Below are 18834 nucleotides of genomic sequence, written 5' to 3' on the forward strand. Positions count from 1 at the left end.
ACTCCATTAACTTAAAACTCAAGTAGCTTGCTCAAAAATTAAGAAGAAAATAAAATCTTTTACTTTTATTATATATTTGCAGCGATTCAAAGTAATTGTGTGATTCACAGGCATCTACATCAGAACAAGAATGAGCTTTATCGACAAAGTATGTGTCCACATACAAGGGATTTGACTCAATTGTGTTTGATGGTCTCAATGTGCTCACAGAAATACATAACAGCTAGGAACAAGGGCAAAGGTAAAGCATAGACAGGACTATTATGTACACAGGTATCTGAACTATATTTACACAATTATATGAATGTAAAAAGCAGCAATGACCAACAACAAAAATAAAACTAAGACAATTACATCAATATTATATCTGCTGCAATGCCAAACTTCTGGATTCTGTCAAAATATAATGTGAGTAATTGTGAACCATAAATCACACATAATGTTAATATTAACCTAGTGTCTGTTTAAATGGTGACAAATCGGAAATATTTTTATCATTGTCAGAATATAATGAGAATATAACACCAGCTAAAGGGAAAGCTGCAGATGGAGCAATGCAAACTTTTAATGTGAGGGACGTGGTAGAGTAAGTTGCAGCCAAATACTTTGTGTCAGGAGCCAAACAATACATTTCTTAAAAAGGGATGTTTACATGGACTTTTTTTTAGAATTAGTTTGGGACAGTTCCCAAAGTCAGTCAGGTCTTTGGAAACCATCACCTTCAAAACTTGTATTCTGGCCTTTAGTTTCATGCATGCTTCAAGCTGTTCGTATTTTGTGTTTTTTTCACAGAGGAGATCCTGCAGACACACATAGCCCACTGGTGGTCTCCAGATGGGCTGCGCCTGGCCTACATGACCATCAATGACACCCTGGTGCCAAGTATGGAAGTTCCCTTCTTCACAGGGATGCCGTACCCGGCCTCCTTGGAGTATCATTACCCAAAGGCAAGTCTACAGCCACAATATTCTTAGGCTGAGCAAATTTAAAGTGGCTATATGCAACGTCTGCCGCACAGTAAAAAAACGTTTGGATCATTCAGCGGACAGAATAGTTTTGATCTAGATGGTTTGAGGAGTCTTTGAGGATTCTGGAATTTCCTGTGGGACAAGGCCAAATGTGTTTATATGACTCTGTTATAATTGTAAATAACTTGTTAAACTGGGAAGACAACAGAAAAGACAATTCCTCACCGTCTTTAACTGAAATCCAGTCTGACCTATCTTGTTACCTCTTGGCCCCTGCAGGCTGGGGAAGAAAACCCTGTAGTGCACCTGTCGGTGGTGAGCCTCAACGGTCCCCTGCACACAGTAGTGATGAAGAAACCTGATGACCCCCGAATAGGGTGAGTGACAGCTCAACAATGCCTTATTGTGTATGAAGTAACATTCACCAAAGATAGCCCTGGAGTATTCTCTTAAGGTAGGACATACAGCGGTCGTCAGTGGTGGTGATGATGCATTCTCACTTTCTGGTTTTCCAGGAGGGAATATTATATCACCATGGTGAAATGGGCCACCAGCACAAAACTGGCTGTCAACTGGCTGAACAGAGGCCAGAACAACTCTATCTTGACTCTGTGTGAGGCTACAACTGGAGTCTGCATTAAGGTGGAACCTTCGGCAAATTTTCATTGACAAAGTGTGAAATCTGATCTCAGTGCTTATTTTGTGTTAAGGATAAATCTGGAGATGTTTTTCTCACTGTCAACAAAATCATGAAAAAAGACCAGAAAACCAACAACAACTTTAAACCTTTTAACAAGTATCTCCTGTCTAGCTAAAGCCTGACAAAGCTTATTCCTTTGTACCCCAGACATCCATTGTTTTCCAAACACTATTAAAACACACAACAATGAGCCATGCAGTGGCTGACATGTTCCCTCATTATAATGAAGATGGGCACTGTAGTTTATTTTGAGTCAATCCCACATACACAGTTCTGCTGTTGTAAATACTCACTAGCTCACTAAATCAGCAGAAAGTTATCTGAAACAAATGCTCTATTTAGTCCAGTTTGGGTAACCTTTGCTAAAACTACATTGCTCAGCTGTTTAAAGATATTATTTGTATCTAGTAAATATATATATAGTAAAGTATATTTTCTTTACCAGTTTTAAAAGGAATTGTTCCATTTTTTTGTAAATACTCCTTGATTTTGGGTGATGCGTTAGATGAGAAGATCAATACCACTCTCATGTCTTTCCATTAAATAGTACGGCTTATAACCTCCACTTAAAAGAAACATGTTGTGGTTTACATTTGATTTTTGTATGGATTAAACAAAGAAGAAAAACAGTGTTAAATACTGAGATTCAGAGGCACTGGCAGGCAGATTTTGTTACCTTTCAACAGAGCAAGAGTGGAATTAATCTTCTCATCTAACTCTTCGCCTGATAGGGAATAAGCGTATTTCACAAAATGTAAATCTTTTGCTTTAAGACTTACATCTCTACCTGAAGGAATGGGCTGAGTAGTGCAGACACGTTATGGATGTCGGAAAGTACTCAGGGACAAACTGACACACTGGTGTTTTGGGTCTTTTTATATAATTTGTTGACAAACCAAATCATTCTATAAAATATCTCAAGACCTTATCTTTAATTTATTTTATTTTAGATGCAGAATTTTACTTATATTTTTTTATTTATACTTGGTTTTTTTTCAGAAACATGAGGATGAGAGTGAGAGCTGGTTGCACAGACAGGTGCGTGGAGAAAACACTGCTTCCCTGTTGTTATAACTTTGTGTATCCAAGCTTGAACAAGTAAATAACAGAAAATATGAAAGTACTGCAGGCACGTTTTGGGACATGTGCAGATGTTTTTGTCTTCTCTCTGCAGAATGAAGCACCACTCTTTTCCCATGATGGACACAAGTTCTTCTTCACCAGAGCAATCCCTCAGGGCGGGAGAGGAAAGTTTTTCCACATCTCCATGTCCACCTCTTTGGTAAACAATTACAGAATTACCCCTATGATTTTAGTTTGATGGTTTGGTACAGTGTTTTTACGGGCCTTTACTTTCCTCTAGCCTAACACTAGCACAGACATACTTCAGTCCTTGACCTCTGGAGACTGGGACGTCACCAGGATCTTGGCCTACAATCATCAAAGGAACCTCATGTAAGACATTTCAATGCTCTTTTTTAAACAGCCGGTGCTGCAAAGTCATGGTTATTCTGTAGTTTGATGCTAATGTTTGGATGTTTTGCAGATACTTTCTGAGCACAGAGGACGACCCCAAGCGACGGCACTTGTACAGGTAGGATTTTCTTACATGTTATGAGTACTTGTGTGATTTCTGCAAGGTACACAATAATACTCACTCAGTGCCCTCCCACAGTGCTGACACAATCCCTCCGTTCAACCGCTGCTGCCTGTCTTGTGAGTTCAAGTGCGGCTATGTGGACGTTTCATTTAGCCACAACATGCGGTACTTCTTACTCAACTGTAAAGGTGAGTGTCTCTGACCTTGAGTCAAATCTGCCTTTATAACAGTGGAATGAGAGCATTTTACATCCTGGCACTCCTGAGAATGAAAGTCTTCTGGGGCAACCTGAAAGCCGCGTTCAGTAGGAAGCTTAACTGAATTAGTTCTCCATGTCAGGTTGAGAGCTTATATCGAACTGGACATTAGCAGATAACCTCAAACCACTGCGTGATCCCTCTGATTAGCCACAGAAATAATGTATTGTCTGACACTACTGATCTGCTCACGGAGAGCGTTTGTCTTTCTGCTTTAACTATTTATCTAGTGAAAATGCATTGTGTTGTTGTTTACTAGATATTCCTTGTGCACCTCAGAACACTCTGTCATTGTTGTGTTGTTGTTTTTTTTTGCCCTTTGTGGCTTCATCACAGGGGCACAACATCATGGTTTCTATGAATGCTGATTTGTTCAGGGGGCTCGGTCCAGAGAGGAGAAGTGCCTATTCATTAATTGGATCTTTGGGGAGCAGCTCCATTGTGAAATAATAAGCTACTTCCCCAAGGGACAGAAGTAGATTATTAACTGCAGAGCTGGCTAAGAGGGCTGTTGTTTGCTGAAGTCTGTTCAAGATGAGACAGGGAGATGTTTCATTTGCAGAAACGGATCGGGTTTCAGAGGCTTGATTACCTGTGTGGAGGAGGCATTTGAGCCTTTTGTCAGTGTCTTGTTACATCAAATAAACTATTATTGCATTCCTTTTAACAAATTGTCCCTGTATTGTTCTGTGTAGGTCCAGATATACCGAGTGTGGCTATCTACAGCACCGAGGACAAACAGAGTGAGTGTCGCCCCGATGGTCTTGTCCTCTTACTTTACCTTTCAATGATAAATAGTTTTGTTGTTTGAGAGTTTTTTAAACAATAGACCTGTTTAATCTGCTCAACTGCAGAGGTGTTTGAAGTGGAGACAAATGAAAGAGTGAACAACACTTACAACAATCTGCAGATGCCCAGAGTGGAGTATGAGTCCATCCCCATAGACGACCACAGTATGTGCTCATGTTAAATAATCAAATACACAATATCCTATGTGTACATTACAGCCAGTCAACTTGTATTACAAGATTCCCATTAACCTTTTCCTATCTATTGTAGTTCTGACAATGCAGATTTTGAAGCCAGCTGGATTCGTAGAAACAGCCCATTACCCTCTACTGCTGCTAGTGTAAGTATGAATTCCTGTTTTATGCCAAAAAGACATCTTTATGAAGTAGAGCACAGAATATTGTCAACACTTGATCATTCACGTTTAAAAACGATGCTAAAGCAATCTAGTATTTCACTTCCCTAAATTGTTGGGGTCTAGCAGGTGTCGTATTAAAAACAGGATTCAAAAGATTGGATATCCTGACTTCCCTCGTATGGGTCAAGATCCAAAATCTCTGGATCCTATATTTCCCATAATGCAATAGATTCAATAGAGTCTTTTGTTAGATCCTACCTGCCTAGAAAACGCCTACTTCCCCAGTCTGTAAAGCAGCTCTATCAATTATTTTTTAAGTTTGGTCTATGAAACCTTGACAAATAGTACAAATGTACTGTGCTGTTATTCCTCAGGGCTCAAAATGATTTTTTCAAATTGCTTATGTTGTCCAAAACCTCAAGATATTCAGTTTAAGAAAAGAGAGTTCCATTTTGATGTTAAACCCTCTATTTTTCGAGTTGTAATTCCAACAATCCTGAAATAAAATATGTGCCTTCCTCTTATCAAGATTCCTATTTAATATTAATCTCTGAGAAATCTGTCAGTCCTTAAAATGACAAACATGGCTCTGTTTTTTGGTACAGGGACGGTACGCCCGGCGGGCAGATGGTGTCGGAACAATTCCGGGTGGACTGGGCCACGGTTCTGGTCAGCAGCTTCAGCACCATCGTCATCCGCTTCGATGGCCACGGCAGTGGCTTCCAGGGCACCAACCTACTGCACAAAGTGAGGAATATACTGGGAAGACAAGAGGAGAAGGACCAGCTGGGGGCACTCAGGTCAGACTTCTGCTTTAAGTGTGAGCATGAGGAGGCCTTGGTAGTGTTTTAGTCCCAAAACACTGGAAGTTTAACCAGTTTTCTTTCATTTTTAGTGTCCTATCCAAAAAGCCTTATATTGATCAGAGTCGAATGGGAGTTTATGGAAAGGTGAGGAGAACACACACTCAAAGAGGCTCCTGAGATGAATACTGATTTTATTAATACAGCAACTGCCTCACAGAGAGATCATTATCATGAAGTGGAATTAATTAGACTTCTTTATGAGTTTCTGTGTCACCTCTACCTTTGTTCAGGCCTATGGAGGATATTTAGCCACGATGCTTCTGAGTTCTGCGGAGTTTAAGCTACTTAAATGTGGAACAGCAGTCTCACCCATCACAGATTTTGAGCTATATGGTAAACCTTTTCACATATTTTTCTTCTATGGATTCGTTAAATGAAATGCTCTTGGAATAGTGTGTGAAGTGGCCCAACCTTTCTAACTGTTACCTGTTTTCCAAATGGCAGCATCTGCATTTTCAGAACGATACCTTGGCTCAAAGACAGATTCACGAGTATATATGGTAAAGTTTAATTGTTTCAGCTTCTCTGTTCAAATAATGCACCAAGATGTTTAGCTAAAATGTACAGAAATGGAGTCCTGGTTTAGGATATGAGGTGGATTTTTCTCTCTCTTTCCTTCAGGTGGCAAATTTAGCACACAGAGTTGGTCAGCTTCTACAGAAGCAGTACCTGATCATTCATCCAACTGCTGACGGTAACGGACATGTTTTCTTTATTACTTCTCAATACTGCAGAATTATTTCACTGTGATTAAAAACTAATGTGTTGTCTCCAATTTTATATTCTCTACTACGACAGAAAAAGTTCACTTCCAGCACACAGCCAAATTCATCAATCATTTAATCAGCGAGAAGGCCAATTACACTCTACAGGTGAGTTTCTAAAATAACTGCTAGAGCTGGCAAATGTACCTGAGCATAACTGTCATGATTTGACAGCCAGGGTCTATGCTAGAATTCTTTATGGCCTGTATGGCTGTTAATATTCTAGATTTCCAGCTTTATAAAACAACTACCCAACATATATAGCCTACAAAACCCCCCAAAAAACAAATGCTATGATCCAAAAATATATATTTTTTAAAGAAGCCAGCAGAAATACATTTTCACAATTGACATTCAAAATCTTTTTTTATTTATTTTTTTCTAAATAAATAAATTCACAACCTGTTTTCATCTAACAAAATATTGTTGTATATAATATATTATATAGATATTATATAATTAATAGCATTGTCTATCATTAAAAAAAAAAACAGTTTGCTATCCAGCTTGCTGCACACAAAGGGAGGCACTGAACGGGCAATTTAGCAGCAATCTGACACAATTTCCTGATGATCCACCGTACAACACTCCTTACCCATGCAGTGCTGTCGGCACTGTATCTCACTGAGCATTCGATTAGGCAGATTTAATATACTAATTACTTATTTATTTGGCATATTTCCCAACAGACATTTTGGTCCTTGACAATTTCATCTGCCGCACAACTAATTGATTGTGCCAGCAAAAATTCGGCATAACCCCACGACATTCATTACTAGCTTTCCTGGAGTTATAATTGTGTCACAGGGTCTTCTTTGGTAGATTAAATTTGCACATTTGTCATGGAATTGTAGATACAAAATGTCTTCTTCCTGAGCACTTTTTGGATTTTGTTGCTGTCTATGTTGGTTTTAAAAGTTGAGTTGAACTGAAAGCTCCAGAACAGCCACTAATGGTCTCTGGGGTGAGATTATTTCGGTAAGTGCAGTTTTCAAGATCTAAAATTATCTTTCATTTTAATTTAGGGCTGCAACTAACAATTATTTGTATTATGGATTAATCAGATGATTTCTTTTCTCAATAACTATAAAATGTTCATCCAAGTTGCTCAGAGTCCAAGGTGAAATCTTCAAAAGTATTTTGTCCAACTAACAATTCAAAACCCCCCAAAATATATAATGTAAAATAAAGAAATGTAGTAAATCATCACATTGGAGAAGCTGTAACTATAAATACGATGATTAAAAGTGGACCAATCAATTTATCAAGAGTTAACTAAAAGAGACAACTAAAAGAGAGAGAAAAAAACTATAACCACACAAAAACTAATCAGACATTTTAATGGTTTGCTTTACTATGACACATGTTTATGACAGTTTGATAGCATACTATACTATGACTTTTACACTTTAGATAAATTGTTTCAGCTCAGGTCTCAATGTTTCAATGTACATATTGGCATTGTCGTATTGTTGGTCAGTTTCTAAAATTTCTTGAACTAAATGGTTATTCAATAAATAAATAAATGAAATAAAAAGATTAATTGATAATGAAAATACTGTTCAATTCAATTCAATTCAGTTTATTTTGTATAGCCCAGAATCACAAATTACAAATTTGCCTCAGAGGGCTTTACAATCTGTACACATGTGACATCCTCTGTCCTTCCCTCACATCGGCACAGGAAAAACTCCCCTAAAAAACCCCTTTAACAGGGAGAAAAAAGGAAGAAACCTATGGGAGAACGACAGAGGAGGGATCCTTCTCCCAGGATGGACAGAATGCAATAGATGTCATGTGTACAGAATGAACAGCATAACAGAGATACAACACATTCAATGTATATGACATTGTTAGGTGCAGCTCTAAATAAATCAATTCCTGGATATCTATCTACAGATCTACCCAGATGAGGGACACTTCCTACATGGTGAAGGGACACAGCAGCACCTCAGCCAATCCCTGGTCAACTTCTTCGAAGTGTGTTTCCGGGAGCCGGAGATACTGACGGATGAGCAGGAAAAAGAGGACGAGGGCGACAGCTAAACACGCTCCTCTGAGCCGGCCCCGGCTAGCTACTGCAGCACAATATGCAACAGATCTTTCCTTACCCAAAAGACCCACACCACGTGCTGTCCAATCAGATTTTAGCTGTCCTTTTGAAGCGCAGCACCTGCATGTGCCCGCGGGGCCCCGGCATACAGCCCTCCTCCTCACCTCGTGCTGTCTGCTGATCAGAAAGACTAAATAAATCTCAGATGAGAACAGTCACGTCTCTCCCTGGTATTGGAATATATGAACTAGTACTCCCTCTAGTGGACAAATGGAGGATCAACATAACGCCCATTGACCAGTGCGGTTCCATTCCAAACCAGGCACCTCAATTGGGCACTTTGCAGCACAAAATAGCCCTCATGAAGATCAGTTCATTCTTTTGAGATTTAACTTCCAAAGGCCACCAATTTCTGATTATCTTGCCAACCAATTTACTGATTATTCTGTTCATTAGTATGATTACTGCTACTTCTCAGAATTTCTCTGTTCAGTGTTGTGTCTTTGACTGAATGTCTGGCTGCATCAGTCCGTAGTTGCTTTACAAAACAAGGGCACAATGTTTATCCGACGTTGTACTACAAAAAAGTGTCTATTCTGAAATGGTATGGTATGGAATCATATTTTCCCTCGTCATATTTCTGAATCGAATTCTTGTTCTTTTAGTCACTGTGCCTTACTGTGGGTGAAATGTTCATGTTTGGGTCCGACATGACATTGAAAATGAGTGAATATGGATAGGCCTTGTCTGAACTGTGGACTCAAAACTAGATGATGATTTCATTTTCCTCAAGTAACAGCCAGTTATTTGAGAGGTAAATTTAGATCCCAAGTTATGGCACATTTTATCTCAAAACATGGAAAGAACTGAATACAAAATAATTGAAATATCGTGTTATACTGACAAAAATAGAGCATTTAGTTCGCAAATAGAGTTCTTGATATTTAACTTCCAAAATGGCATTCTGGTGAGTTAACTATGCTGAATTTACAATATTTTGTGGATTACTTTGACTTGTGTGTTAAATGGATTGATTCTCTCCCCATGTCACTTCTGTTAGTATTGTCAGTGGTTTCCAGTCAGCTGATGTACAAAGTGTATAAATCTTATATTGTTTAAGTCTTTATGTTGTATGTGCAACTTGTATATAAAGCATTTTGAAATGTATGATTGTTTGGCTGTATTCTTTTACAATAAAACAGTCTGATGGCATACTATACAATTACTTTTTTCGACATAATATATTATATCTCTTTCATGACTTATTTAAGAATGCTACACAATAACAGACTTTTTACAACTTACTTCAGAATGACCTACCTTCTGACATACTATCCTTTGACAATTTATGTATAGTAGTATATTTTACTTTTTCAACTCGCTATACTATTACTTTTTATGGTTTTTTTCGACATGCTATACTATTATAGTATGACATGCTCTACCTTAATTTTTAGACTTTTTTCATCATGCTATATTATGACTTTTTCAATATACTATACTATGATTTTTTGTCACTTTTTTTGACAAATATACTATGATTTTATTTCCGACATGCTATACCATGACTTCATGACATTTTTAGACATGCTATACTATGACATTTTTATGACTTTTTGGACAAACTTAACTATGACACAAAATTACTTTTAACAACACGCTATACTGTGACATTTTTTATGATTTTTTTTACATGCTATGCTATGATTTTTTTAGACATGCTATATTAGGGCTTTTTAAACAACTTTTTTGAAAACCTACACTATAGCATTTTTCGACATACTATACTATGACGTTTTTTTACATTTTTCGTCATGTTTTACTATGACCATTTTTTAAAACTTTTTTCAACATGCTATACTATGACTTATCTTCCATATGCTATACTAAGACACTTTATGACTTTTTTTGATTTTTTCAACATACTCTGTTACTTTTTTGACTAATATACTGATTTATTTTGCCACATACTATTCTGACTTTTTCTGTTTGTCGACATACTATACTATGACTTTTTTAACAACTTTTTTGACAACCTACACTATGATTTATTTGACACAAATTACTTTTATTCGACACGCTATACTTTGACATTTCTATGCTTTTTTTTAACATGCTATTGCTTTTTTATTTATTTTTTCGAGTTGCTATACTATTACTTTTTTATGACTTTTTCCGACCAGCTATTCCATGACTTTTTATGACATGCTATTCTATCACAATTGCATTACTGTTTTTGAAATGCAATACTATGAATTATTTCCACATATTAAACTATTACTTTGCTCGACATGCTATATCAAGACTTTTTTATGTCATATTTCGACATGCTTTTTCTATAACTTTATTCGACATTGCTATTCCATTCATTTTTTTTTTATTTGACAGGCTATACTTTGATTATTGATTTTTGTCTACATACTATACAATGACTTTAATGGACATGATATACTATGTTTTTTAATTTTCTTATGACTTTTTCGCCCAAATAATCATTGTCTCTTTAATAACTTTTTTTATTAAATGACTTTTAAGACATACTACAGTATGAATTTTATCGAAGAACTACACTGATTTTTTTTCACGTAATATACTATGTTTCTTTCCTAACTTATTTCAACGCAATAACTTAAGACTTTTCAATGATTCTTTTGACAAGACCTACTATACTCTACCTTTTCCATTTAACTTTTTTTGGGGCATATTTTAATTAAAATACTATAATACGACATTTCAATGGCATACTATACATATACTGATGTGATGCTTTTCTAAAATGTGCTAAACAAATGAACATACATAACCATTTGCCATTGACAAAATTTATTTCCAGTGTTTCAGGAGTCTGTGCACACCCCTCTAACAATCAGAGGAACACAGCATTGTTACAACGGTCCAGCTCAATGAAGTGTTTCCTCATGCAGGACCTCTGTCCTCAGAGAAGTACCAATCTGCCCACAACACCCACAGAGGCCTCATGAGCAGCATCATCATCATCATCATCTAACAATACTGTACTTTAATCTTGCAATCTGATGGAAATGAAAAGTAAAGCAGCTAAAACATGGCATTTATATTTACATTTAAGTTACTTATTTTTACAAGAAACATTTAAAATTCAAGTTCTGTTAAAATCAAAAAATGAAAAACAGGAGGGAAAAAAATGTATAAAACATGTTAAGACCAGAGTGGAATGCCTAAGGAATGGAAGCTCGGCATTTTGTTATGTAACCTCTAGAATGACTGAGAGTCCACAATAAAAATGTCATTCACAGTAACATCTTCGTGTATCTCAACAAAGACAATATGGCACCCTTAACAATTCATAGTGAGGCACTTCCTATTGTGAAAAACATGATTTTCTGATTTGAATACACATTTTCTTTTTCTTCACACTTTTTCTTCCTCTTTGCAATCTACTTTTCAGCCAGATGTGTGAACCACAAACACTAAAACACAGCATAACATTTGCATTAGAGGGATGTTGTTCACTGCTCTTTGACCACATAACTGGTATGAATTAGAATCTCTATTTCTATTTGCATAAGTCCAGTGTCTCCTCGTCACCTTTGTACCTTTGGAAAGGCCCCTTTGACAGCAGAGAGCTTGTAGGCAGTTCACACACAGGCTGTACCAAAATCACAATTCAAGTACACCAAAAAATAGGGGTATGTACACTTTAGAGTGAAACACAAGCATCTAAAGCTTTTAGTCAGTATTACAGCAAGCATGTCTGTACATTCTTCATTTGGTAACTGAGAGACTCACTGACATTGGACTTCGTAACTTTCTTTACACAAAAATAGTTCCTCTGCAATACTAAAATCTTTTTACTACTTCCTATTCTTTCTAAGTCAGTTCATCCTTAAAGCCACTTAGCTAAACTTTTACACAATCTTGACTCAAGTGTCACTGTTCACACTTCCTTGCACAAACTTCACAGGCTCATTGTTACATGAGCGACAGGTCCTCTGAATCTTCAGCATAACAGGGATTTGAATTAGGAGAGAGGATGTCCTCCTGCTGCGCCATCCCAAAGTCATTTGTCATAAAAAAAGAAAATTAAAAAGGTATAAACACCATTTTGTTTCATGCCTTATACATGAGCAACATCAACGATCCCTGTATGCAGTTATTCTCTTTTCACAAGCACACGCACACACACCAGTTACGGACCCACACACACTCCAGACAGGTTTGTACAACATGCTCATTCACTAACATTGGTCGCACAACAGACATTATACTGACAGATTCCCAAGTACGAGAAAGCAGAAAAAAAGTGTTGCACATTCAAGACTCCCAAGTACGTACACATCTCACAGACGGAGAACATACACAGTCACACATGTCTAACACATCTCACAGGTACTGGTAGAAGCGCGAATGGACCACCTGGGAATTAGTGAGTTTATGAGGGTGAGCGGTGGCCGAAAGGCTCAGACTTTTACTCTGGGGGACATCTCCGTTCAACACATCAGCTGAACGATGCTGGGGTTCAGAAGAGGACGAAGCTCCGAGGTTCTGAGAGTTTCCGCTGCACAGTCCCCCCTGCTGTTCAGAGAGGTCCAGGCTGACCTCGGGATTGCTGGTGCGATGGCGCTCGCGAACGATCCAGTCCCTAATGGAGAAGTCTTGAGAGCTGCACTTGGGCTTCAGCTGGTCCACAGCTGACAGCTCTGACCGAGAGCCTGAGCCGATGCCAACATGTTGCGACCAGCCTCCCAAAACAGACAGCTCTGCAAAGTCCCTCTGGCCGCCCATGGTGTGTCTGCGTCGGATGTTCTTTTTCTTACTGCGGCCCTCCGGGGACCGGCTCCTCTGGCTGCCCACGCCAAACATGTCGTCCACAGACGTTCGCAGACGCACCTTCAGTCTGTCAGTGATCTTGAGCCTCCATGCAGGCTCTGCCTTATCTAATTCGCCACGAGACGAGGAGCTGAGGCTGCCTGTGGAGCAACCTTTACCCGACCCCAACACACACGACAGTCTGTTGGAATCTTTATCGCTCCAAGCGCCATCCAGTGAAGACTCGCTGACGGTTTTCTGTTGAGCAGCTTTCTTCCTGGAGAGGGTATCACACTCGATGAGTCTGTGAGAGGGGAGGGGTCGAGGAGCTTCCTGCAGTTCTCGCTGATCAGTCTTCCCGACTGTAAACACCGACAGGTCGCTCTCGCTGTCCGTCTCCATCGGCCGCCCTTCGCTGATGAGCTCACTTCTCTCGTCGTCTGCATCGTCTCCACCCCTGCTCTCCGCCACGGACTGCACTTCAGGACTGAGGGTGCTGAGTTCAGCTCCAGTCAGGAACGTCATGGAGGAGGTGGTGGAGTAGTCGGAGGTGATGGAGCAGACCTCCGCTCCCAGCCCGCTCGGGCCAGTTTCTGGACCCAGTGCCACCCCCCTTCCTCGCCTCACTCTTGGCACCGATGCCTGGGAGCTGGTGCTGTTCATCGTACCGAGGTCGGACACCGTGTCGTCGTAGTTGGAAGGCGGGTCCGACAGAGAGGACTGGTGAGCCATCGGCATGCGGTAGCTGAGGTCAGGGGAATGGGTGGGCGAGGCGTAGGGTGAGCCACTTTGAAGGGGGGAGGAAATGTGTTCCGGGGGCTGGGAGGGAGAAGGCTGCGATATCAGGCTGCAAGAGAGAGACTCTTTCCTGTTGGGTCGGTCAACGTGTTCCTCTGAGCTGGTCCTGTGCTTGTCTTTCTCACTGGTTTCATCCGTCTCTCGTCCTCGGTCCGGCTGTCTGGGGACCACATGGGCTTCTGCCGGCCCTCCTCAGCGAGCTCCTTCTTGGGGAACACAGCGTCCAGGTCGTCGTCTGAACTGCTTGGATGAGCTTTGTCCTTGGGCTTCTTTCGTTTGCGGCTGGCGAAGAAGGAGGAGCGCAGCATCTCTTTGCTACACTGATCCTTCCCTGACCCCCACAAGCCCTGCTAATAGAGAACCAAGACTCATCAAAACAGAACTCAGGGATATAATAATGGCAAAGAAAAGAGAATGAAGGCTTCATGTGAAAAAATAATCAAAGAGGAAGACATTACCTTTGATTTGGAGGAGTCACTACATGCTGAATCTGTGTCGAAGAGAAGAGGGTCATTAGAAAAAGCCTGCCAACCCCTTTGACTTTGTAAAAACAGTGAACAAGATATATAGAAAGAGAAAGGGCAGATTAAATGTTTGTTCAGAGAGAAAGTGACAAGACGATGATGAATACAATGACAGCAGCTGAATGAAAGCAGACGGCACATTTTCGGCTCAGAGAGACAGGAGGACGATTAACCACACTAAGCAGTTTATGGATAAGTGGCTAAAGCGGCAGAAGAGGCCTGAGATGAAGGGTGAGAAGAAAAAGTGAAAACCCAGCGGTAAACCTAGACACAAAAAGCCGCTCATGCTCATGTATCGATGGAACGACGGCACATCACGGACAAACACGTCAGTCACAGAGCATCACATGTAGCCAACAACCAGCTGTAAGCATTCTTTCCCAACTCAAAGACATCACATACGAGATGGAGTGATGGGTTTGCTCTGACGTAAGGGGCCTGAGCTGAACAGACCAGTGAGTGTGTGTCGTGGTCGATACAGATGGCGCAGGCAAGCCTTGGTATTACGGAAGGATTGTTCTTACTCCAAGCTAGATTAACTCCTGTGGTGCCCTTAAACATGTAACCTGGCATCCTCATCAACATAAAAAGGCAAATCAAAGGGTTCACAAAGCTAACAAGGATAAGCAGACCAATAGCCCTTTTCAGCCAAAATGGTTACAGGATCGGAAAGGTTGAAAAGGTACAAAATGTGTGTGTCAGTGTTTGGCGCAGGGTTGGGTAAGGAGACAGTGTGAGGGATAGTGATTAATGTAGGCGTTGTATATGTTGATGTCACAGTAGGAGATGAGGAAGTATGTGGCAATATTTTGTCTGTGGTTGCATGGAGACAAAGATCTTGAAATAAGGACATCACAGACAACAAATCAAACAAAAAGACACAAGAGGAAGCTCCTGAAACAAAAAAAAAATAAAAAATACCACTCTCGCGGCAAATACCACTACATCTACATGCTTGGAGACCCGTCCACTGCCATATGACTGCATGTGTGCCTCTGCATCAACAAGTCACTACATCTTTATTGGCTGTATGTGTGGGTTTGTTTGAGTGTAAACAAATGTGTGCTGGGCAACATCCAGCTCAGTCCCACCACTACGACCCCACCCTCAGACATCATGACAGAGTATGCCACATGACCGGGAGAGAACCTGAGGATGACCGTACCATGCTACTTGTCCTTGGGATCAGCTTTAGAGACAACAAGAGACAGCAGAAGGGCTTTCAGAGAAAGTACAGCAGCATCGCTCTGTATCCCCTCAATTTAGGGTATTGGTTTAAATATGAGACGTGCACACCACAGGAAAAATGACAAACATCGACTTCTCTTTCTTTCTTTTTTATCTTTTTTCCTCCTTTCGCCCAAATTTAAAAGAGCTGCGGGTTTCTGCAGACTAGGCAGCTACACTGGGCACAACACTCGTCCTTCTTCCTACAGTCCCAGCTGTCCATCACTGACATAACAGAGTCCATCAGTGACATCATCGAGTGATAGACGCCGCCCACTTGGCCTGTGTCAAGATTGGGTAATGTGTGAGTGCTGGACAGGAATAAGGGAGAAAAACAACACACTACACACAGAAGGGCAAAGGTCAGAAGGGTTAAAACGTCCATTGTTTCTTTTTGTTTGTTAGATTTTTCTTTGGGAAAGAACATGCCGGGTTTATGTGAGAGACGAGGAGGAGGGGAAGAAAAGAACTGAAAGAAAAGGAGTCGTCGTCTCAACACAGGTAAAGCACAGGGAGAAAAAATGACTTGAGCAAGAGGAAATAAAGAGTAAAGCAAAGAAATGAACAAAAATAAAACTTGGACAATTTTATCTCTTTGGGCAAAAAAAACAACAGCGAAACAAAAACAGACTTCTATCCAAAAGCAAATAATTGAAAAGGCTGAACGCACTGCAAGGTATTTTTCAAATTTTTCCCAATGATTAAAACACAAAGTGCATTTATTGAAAAATAACAAACATAAATACAATTTGGAAGACTTATTTTTGCTCAAAGCATAATGATGTACAATAGGCATGATGATCATTGACTCAAACACTTTACACATTTAATCTTAGAATGGATCTATTGCACAAATATATTAAACTTTAATCTACTGGAATAATATGAATGAGATATATTGTTGCTGCCATATGAATATCTTTGTTGTGATGCTGCTGTGGTGCTGCTCCTAAGAGATAACTCTGTGAGACTTACCTGAGACTTCGCCGGGTGACGCTGTGCACCGCCCAATGTTGGAGAGCAGGTGGTCGATGTTGGGCACAGGCTGAGACTGCACTGTGCTCTCCTGCTCAGCTGTGGTCTGCGGTTGCAGGTGGAGGAAATGACAAGGTTTGAACACAAATAGAAGAGGAAGCAGAGAGAGGTTAAGTTACTGAACACAACACATAAATGAGGGGGGGAAAAAAAGAAAACCACTTTTTACCTAAAGTTGCATTAATTGATTAACTGAAAAGGTGAATATATTGAATAACTCTGTTCTGGTCTCCAACAACATAGTTATTTGAGCCATTGCTCATACACAATATTGATTGGTGCAACTTTAAATACCCATATGAGTAAAATAAACAGCGTACAAGTAGGGCTATCTAGGGTAAGAGAAGAAGAAAAAAATGTGCAACATACAACAGGGTCCTCATCGCTGTCGTCAGTGAAGAACCAGTCGTATTGCTGGATAAGGTTCTCAACTATCTTGCACTGGTCTGGCATGTGATTGACCATGTTGGTCATGTTGTCCTCAGAGGTTCTGACCAGCGTAGGACCAAACACAATCGCCAGATTACGAGGCTCCATCTAAAAGGATGAGGTTCGGACAAATCAGGTTTAATTAAATAATCCTCAAAGGCAAACTGGATTTACGACGGATTGGAGGGTGAAACCTAAAGACATTAACGCTGGCAGATCCCGTTAACTGCCGTACCTTGTTCTTTTCACAGTTGTCAGAAACCTTCTTGAGGTGAGCACAAAGATATTTCAGAGTTTCAAAGTGATGATCAGGTAATTCTTGTATCTAAAAGAATTGACAAAAAAAAAGGGTCAGAGTATCAGGATTTATGGTATGCTCAATTTAATGATAGTCAAATAAACGCTTCTCATATTGGATCATTTACTCACCAGCTTCTTGAGCTCCCTTAATCTGTCCACTGAGTCTTCTGCTCTGTTGGCTTCAATAAAGTCACCATACTTTTCTGTGAACAGAGCAGGAAAACCTTTACTTATAGTTGCAGAAGGAAGGATCACACAGATAAACCAATGTTACTCCAGTTATTTGTTTGCAATATTTTGGTCATGACTTTAAGCGTATTTACGAGATCTCACCATTTGTAAACAGCGGTTCTGGAAGTTTTCGGAAAAAGGACTTAAGTAAACTACTGATGACATTGAGGTCCCGCCATTTCTGCAGAGAAGTGAAAGATCGAGAGTGTTACATTAAAGCTTACAGCACAGATCTGTCACAGCTGAAAGATAAAGTAAAGCAGGCACACTGTACTGTGCAACCCTACTGTCAGTCACTCACGTCTTCCTGGACGTCGATGTCAGTCATGCCTTTGCTGTTGAGCTCCTCCTGCATGCTGGAGATGGCAGCGTTGTTCCCAGGCACTCTGTAGATTCCTGTGTACTCAAGGCCTCTCTCCTCCACCACATTACAGCAGACCTCCACAATCAGAGGGACAAACTGCACAACACAGACAGGAAGTCATTAGATACAAATAAAATCAGTGATTAAGTTGAATCTGAAAATTAAACAAAAACGTACAAAGTGATCTCGATGAGAATAGATGTGATGTGCATGCATTTATGTGTCATACAGATCAGTGAAGGCTTCGGTTGACTGGGTTGATGCAAAAATAAATATTTCACGTTTGTGGATTCAACCTGCTTTTAACATCATCTGAATATTTAACTGCAGAAGCATTTTCTCTCAAACACATAAAGAGAGAGTGAGAATCACCCTGTTGGTTTGTGCAGGTGGACAGTCATCAAGCCGAACCCCGAACGTGACCCCAGCTGGAGTCTTTTTTTCAAAGGGCTTCCTCATGATCCCTGCAATGCCAATTTTCCAAGCAGCTCTGTCCCGTGGTGGGCTGGAGTCGTCTGACAGGGTAAACACAAATGTATGCAAAATAAATGAGACCATCTGGGATTTGACTTGCCCTCTAAGCACACTAAATAAAGCTGGTGTCTTTACCTTTCATTGCCCTCCTATCCTCTCCTGTTTTGGGTGAATGAGGACTGTGGATCTTGCCTTCTGTCTTACCTCCCAGGAAGGCTTGTTTAATACTTAGGGACTGACGGGAAGTTTTGGGGGACGGCTCAGACCTGCTGCTGGGCGTACTGATCCAGACGAATGACAAAAATACAC

General features: G+C 40.2%; 2 protein-coding genes across 3 annotated transcripts in view; one reads left to right on the plus strand and one right to left on the minus strand.

Annotated features, from left to right (window-relative positions):
• LOC129115508 (dipeptidyl aminopeptidase-like protein 6) overlaps positions 1 to 8445 on the plus strand; it is a 60626-nt gene extending 52181 nt beyond the window's left edge. The window contains exons 9-26 of one of the 2 annotated variants that reach the window (XM_054626943.1): positions 793 to 947; positions 1248 to 1345; positions 1484 to 1610; positions 2668 to 2706; positions 2843 to 2950; positions 3032 to 3123; positions 3215 to 3262; positions 3344 to 3462; positions 4227 to 4268; positions 4380 to 4478; positions 4585 to 4654; positions 5278 to 5472; positions 5568 to 5622; positions 5769 to 5871; positions 5983 to 6038; positions 6160 to 6232; positions 6337 to 6410; positions 8202 to 8445. In XM_054626943.1, the coding sequence (XP_054482918.1) occupies positions 793 to 947; positions 1248 to 1345; positions 1484 to 1610; positions 2668 to 2706; positions 2843 to 2950; positions 3032 to 3123; positions 3215 to 3262; positions 3344 to 3462; positions 4227 to 4268; positions 4380 to 4478; positions 4585 to 4654; positions 5278 to 5472; positions 5568 to 5622; positions 5769 to 5871; positions 5983 to 6038; positions 6160 to 6232; positions 6337 to 6410; positions 8202 to 8348 (1700 nt within the window). In that variant the 3' untranslated portion in view covers positions 8349 to 8445. Of the gene's footprint in view, positions 1 to 792; positions 948 to 1247; positions 1346 to 1483; positions 1611 to 2667; positions 2707 to 2842; positions 2951 to 3031; positions 3124 to 3214; positions 3263 to 3343; positions 3463 to 4220; positions 4269 to 4379; positions 4479 to 4584; positions 4655 to 5277; positions 5473 to 5567; positions 5623 to 5768; positions 5872 to 5982; positions 6039 to 6159; positions 6233 to 6336; positions 6411 to 8201 lie in introns of both variants that reach the window. The other variant, XM_054626939.1, reaches the window with a different exon arrangement.
• Positions 8446 to 11170: 2725 nt separating this feature from the next.
• The window catches only part of arhgap21b (Rho GTPase activating protein 21b), a 33561-nt gene continuing 25897 nt past the window's right edge, over positions 11171 to 18834 (minus strand). The window contains 11 exon segments of the mRNA XM_054626626.1: positions 11171 to 14084; positions 14087 to 14288; positions 14400 to 14431; positions 16668 to 16773; positions 17097 to 17264; positions 17392 to 17481; positions 17586 to 17659; positions 17790 to 17868; positions 17989 to 18147; positions 18424 to 18566; positions 18661 to 18806. Of these exon segments, the coding sequence (XP_054482601.1) occupies positions 12718 to 14084; positions 14087 to 14288; positions 14400 to 14431; positions 16668 to 16773; positions 17097 to 17264; positions 17392 to 17481; positions 17586 to 17659; positions 17790 to 17868; positions 17989 to 18147; positions 18424 to 18566; positions 18661 to 18806 (2566 nt within the window). The 3' untranslated portion in view covers positions 11171 to 12717.

Source organism: Anoplopoma fimbria, chromosome 3 (genome assembly GCF_027596085.1).
Source record: "Anoplopoma fimbria isolate UVic2021 breed Golden Eagle Sablefish chromosome 3, Afim_UVic_2022, whole genome shotgun sequence".
In the NCBI taxonomy this organism is placed as follows: domain Eukaryota; kingdom Metazoa; phylum Chordata; class Actinopteri; order Perciformes; family Anoplopomatidae; genus Anoplopoma; species Anoplopoma fimbria.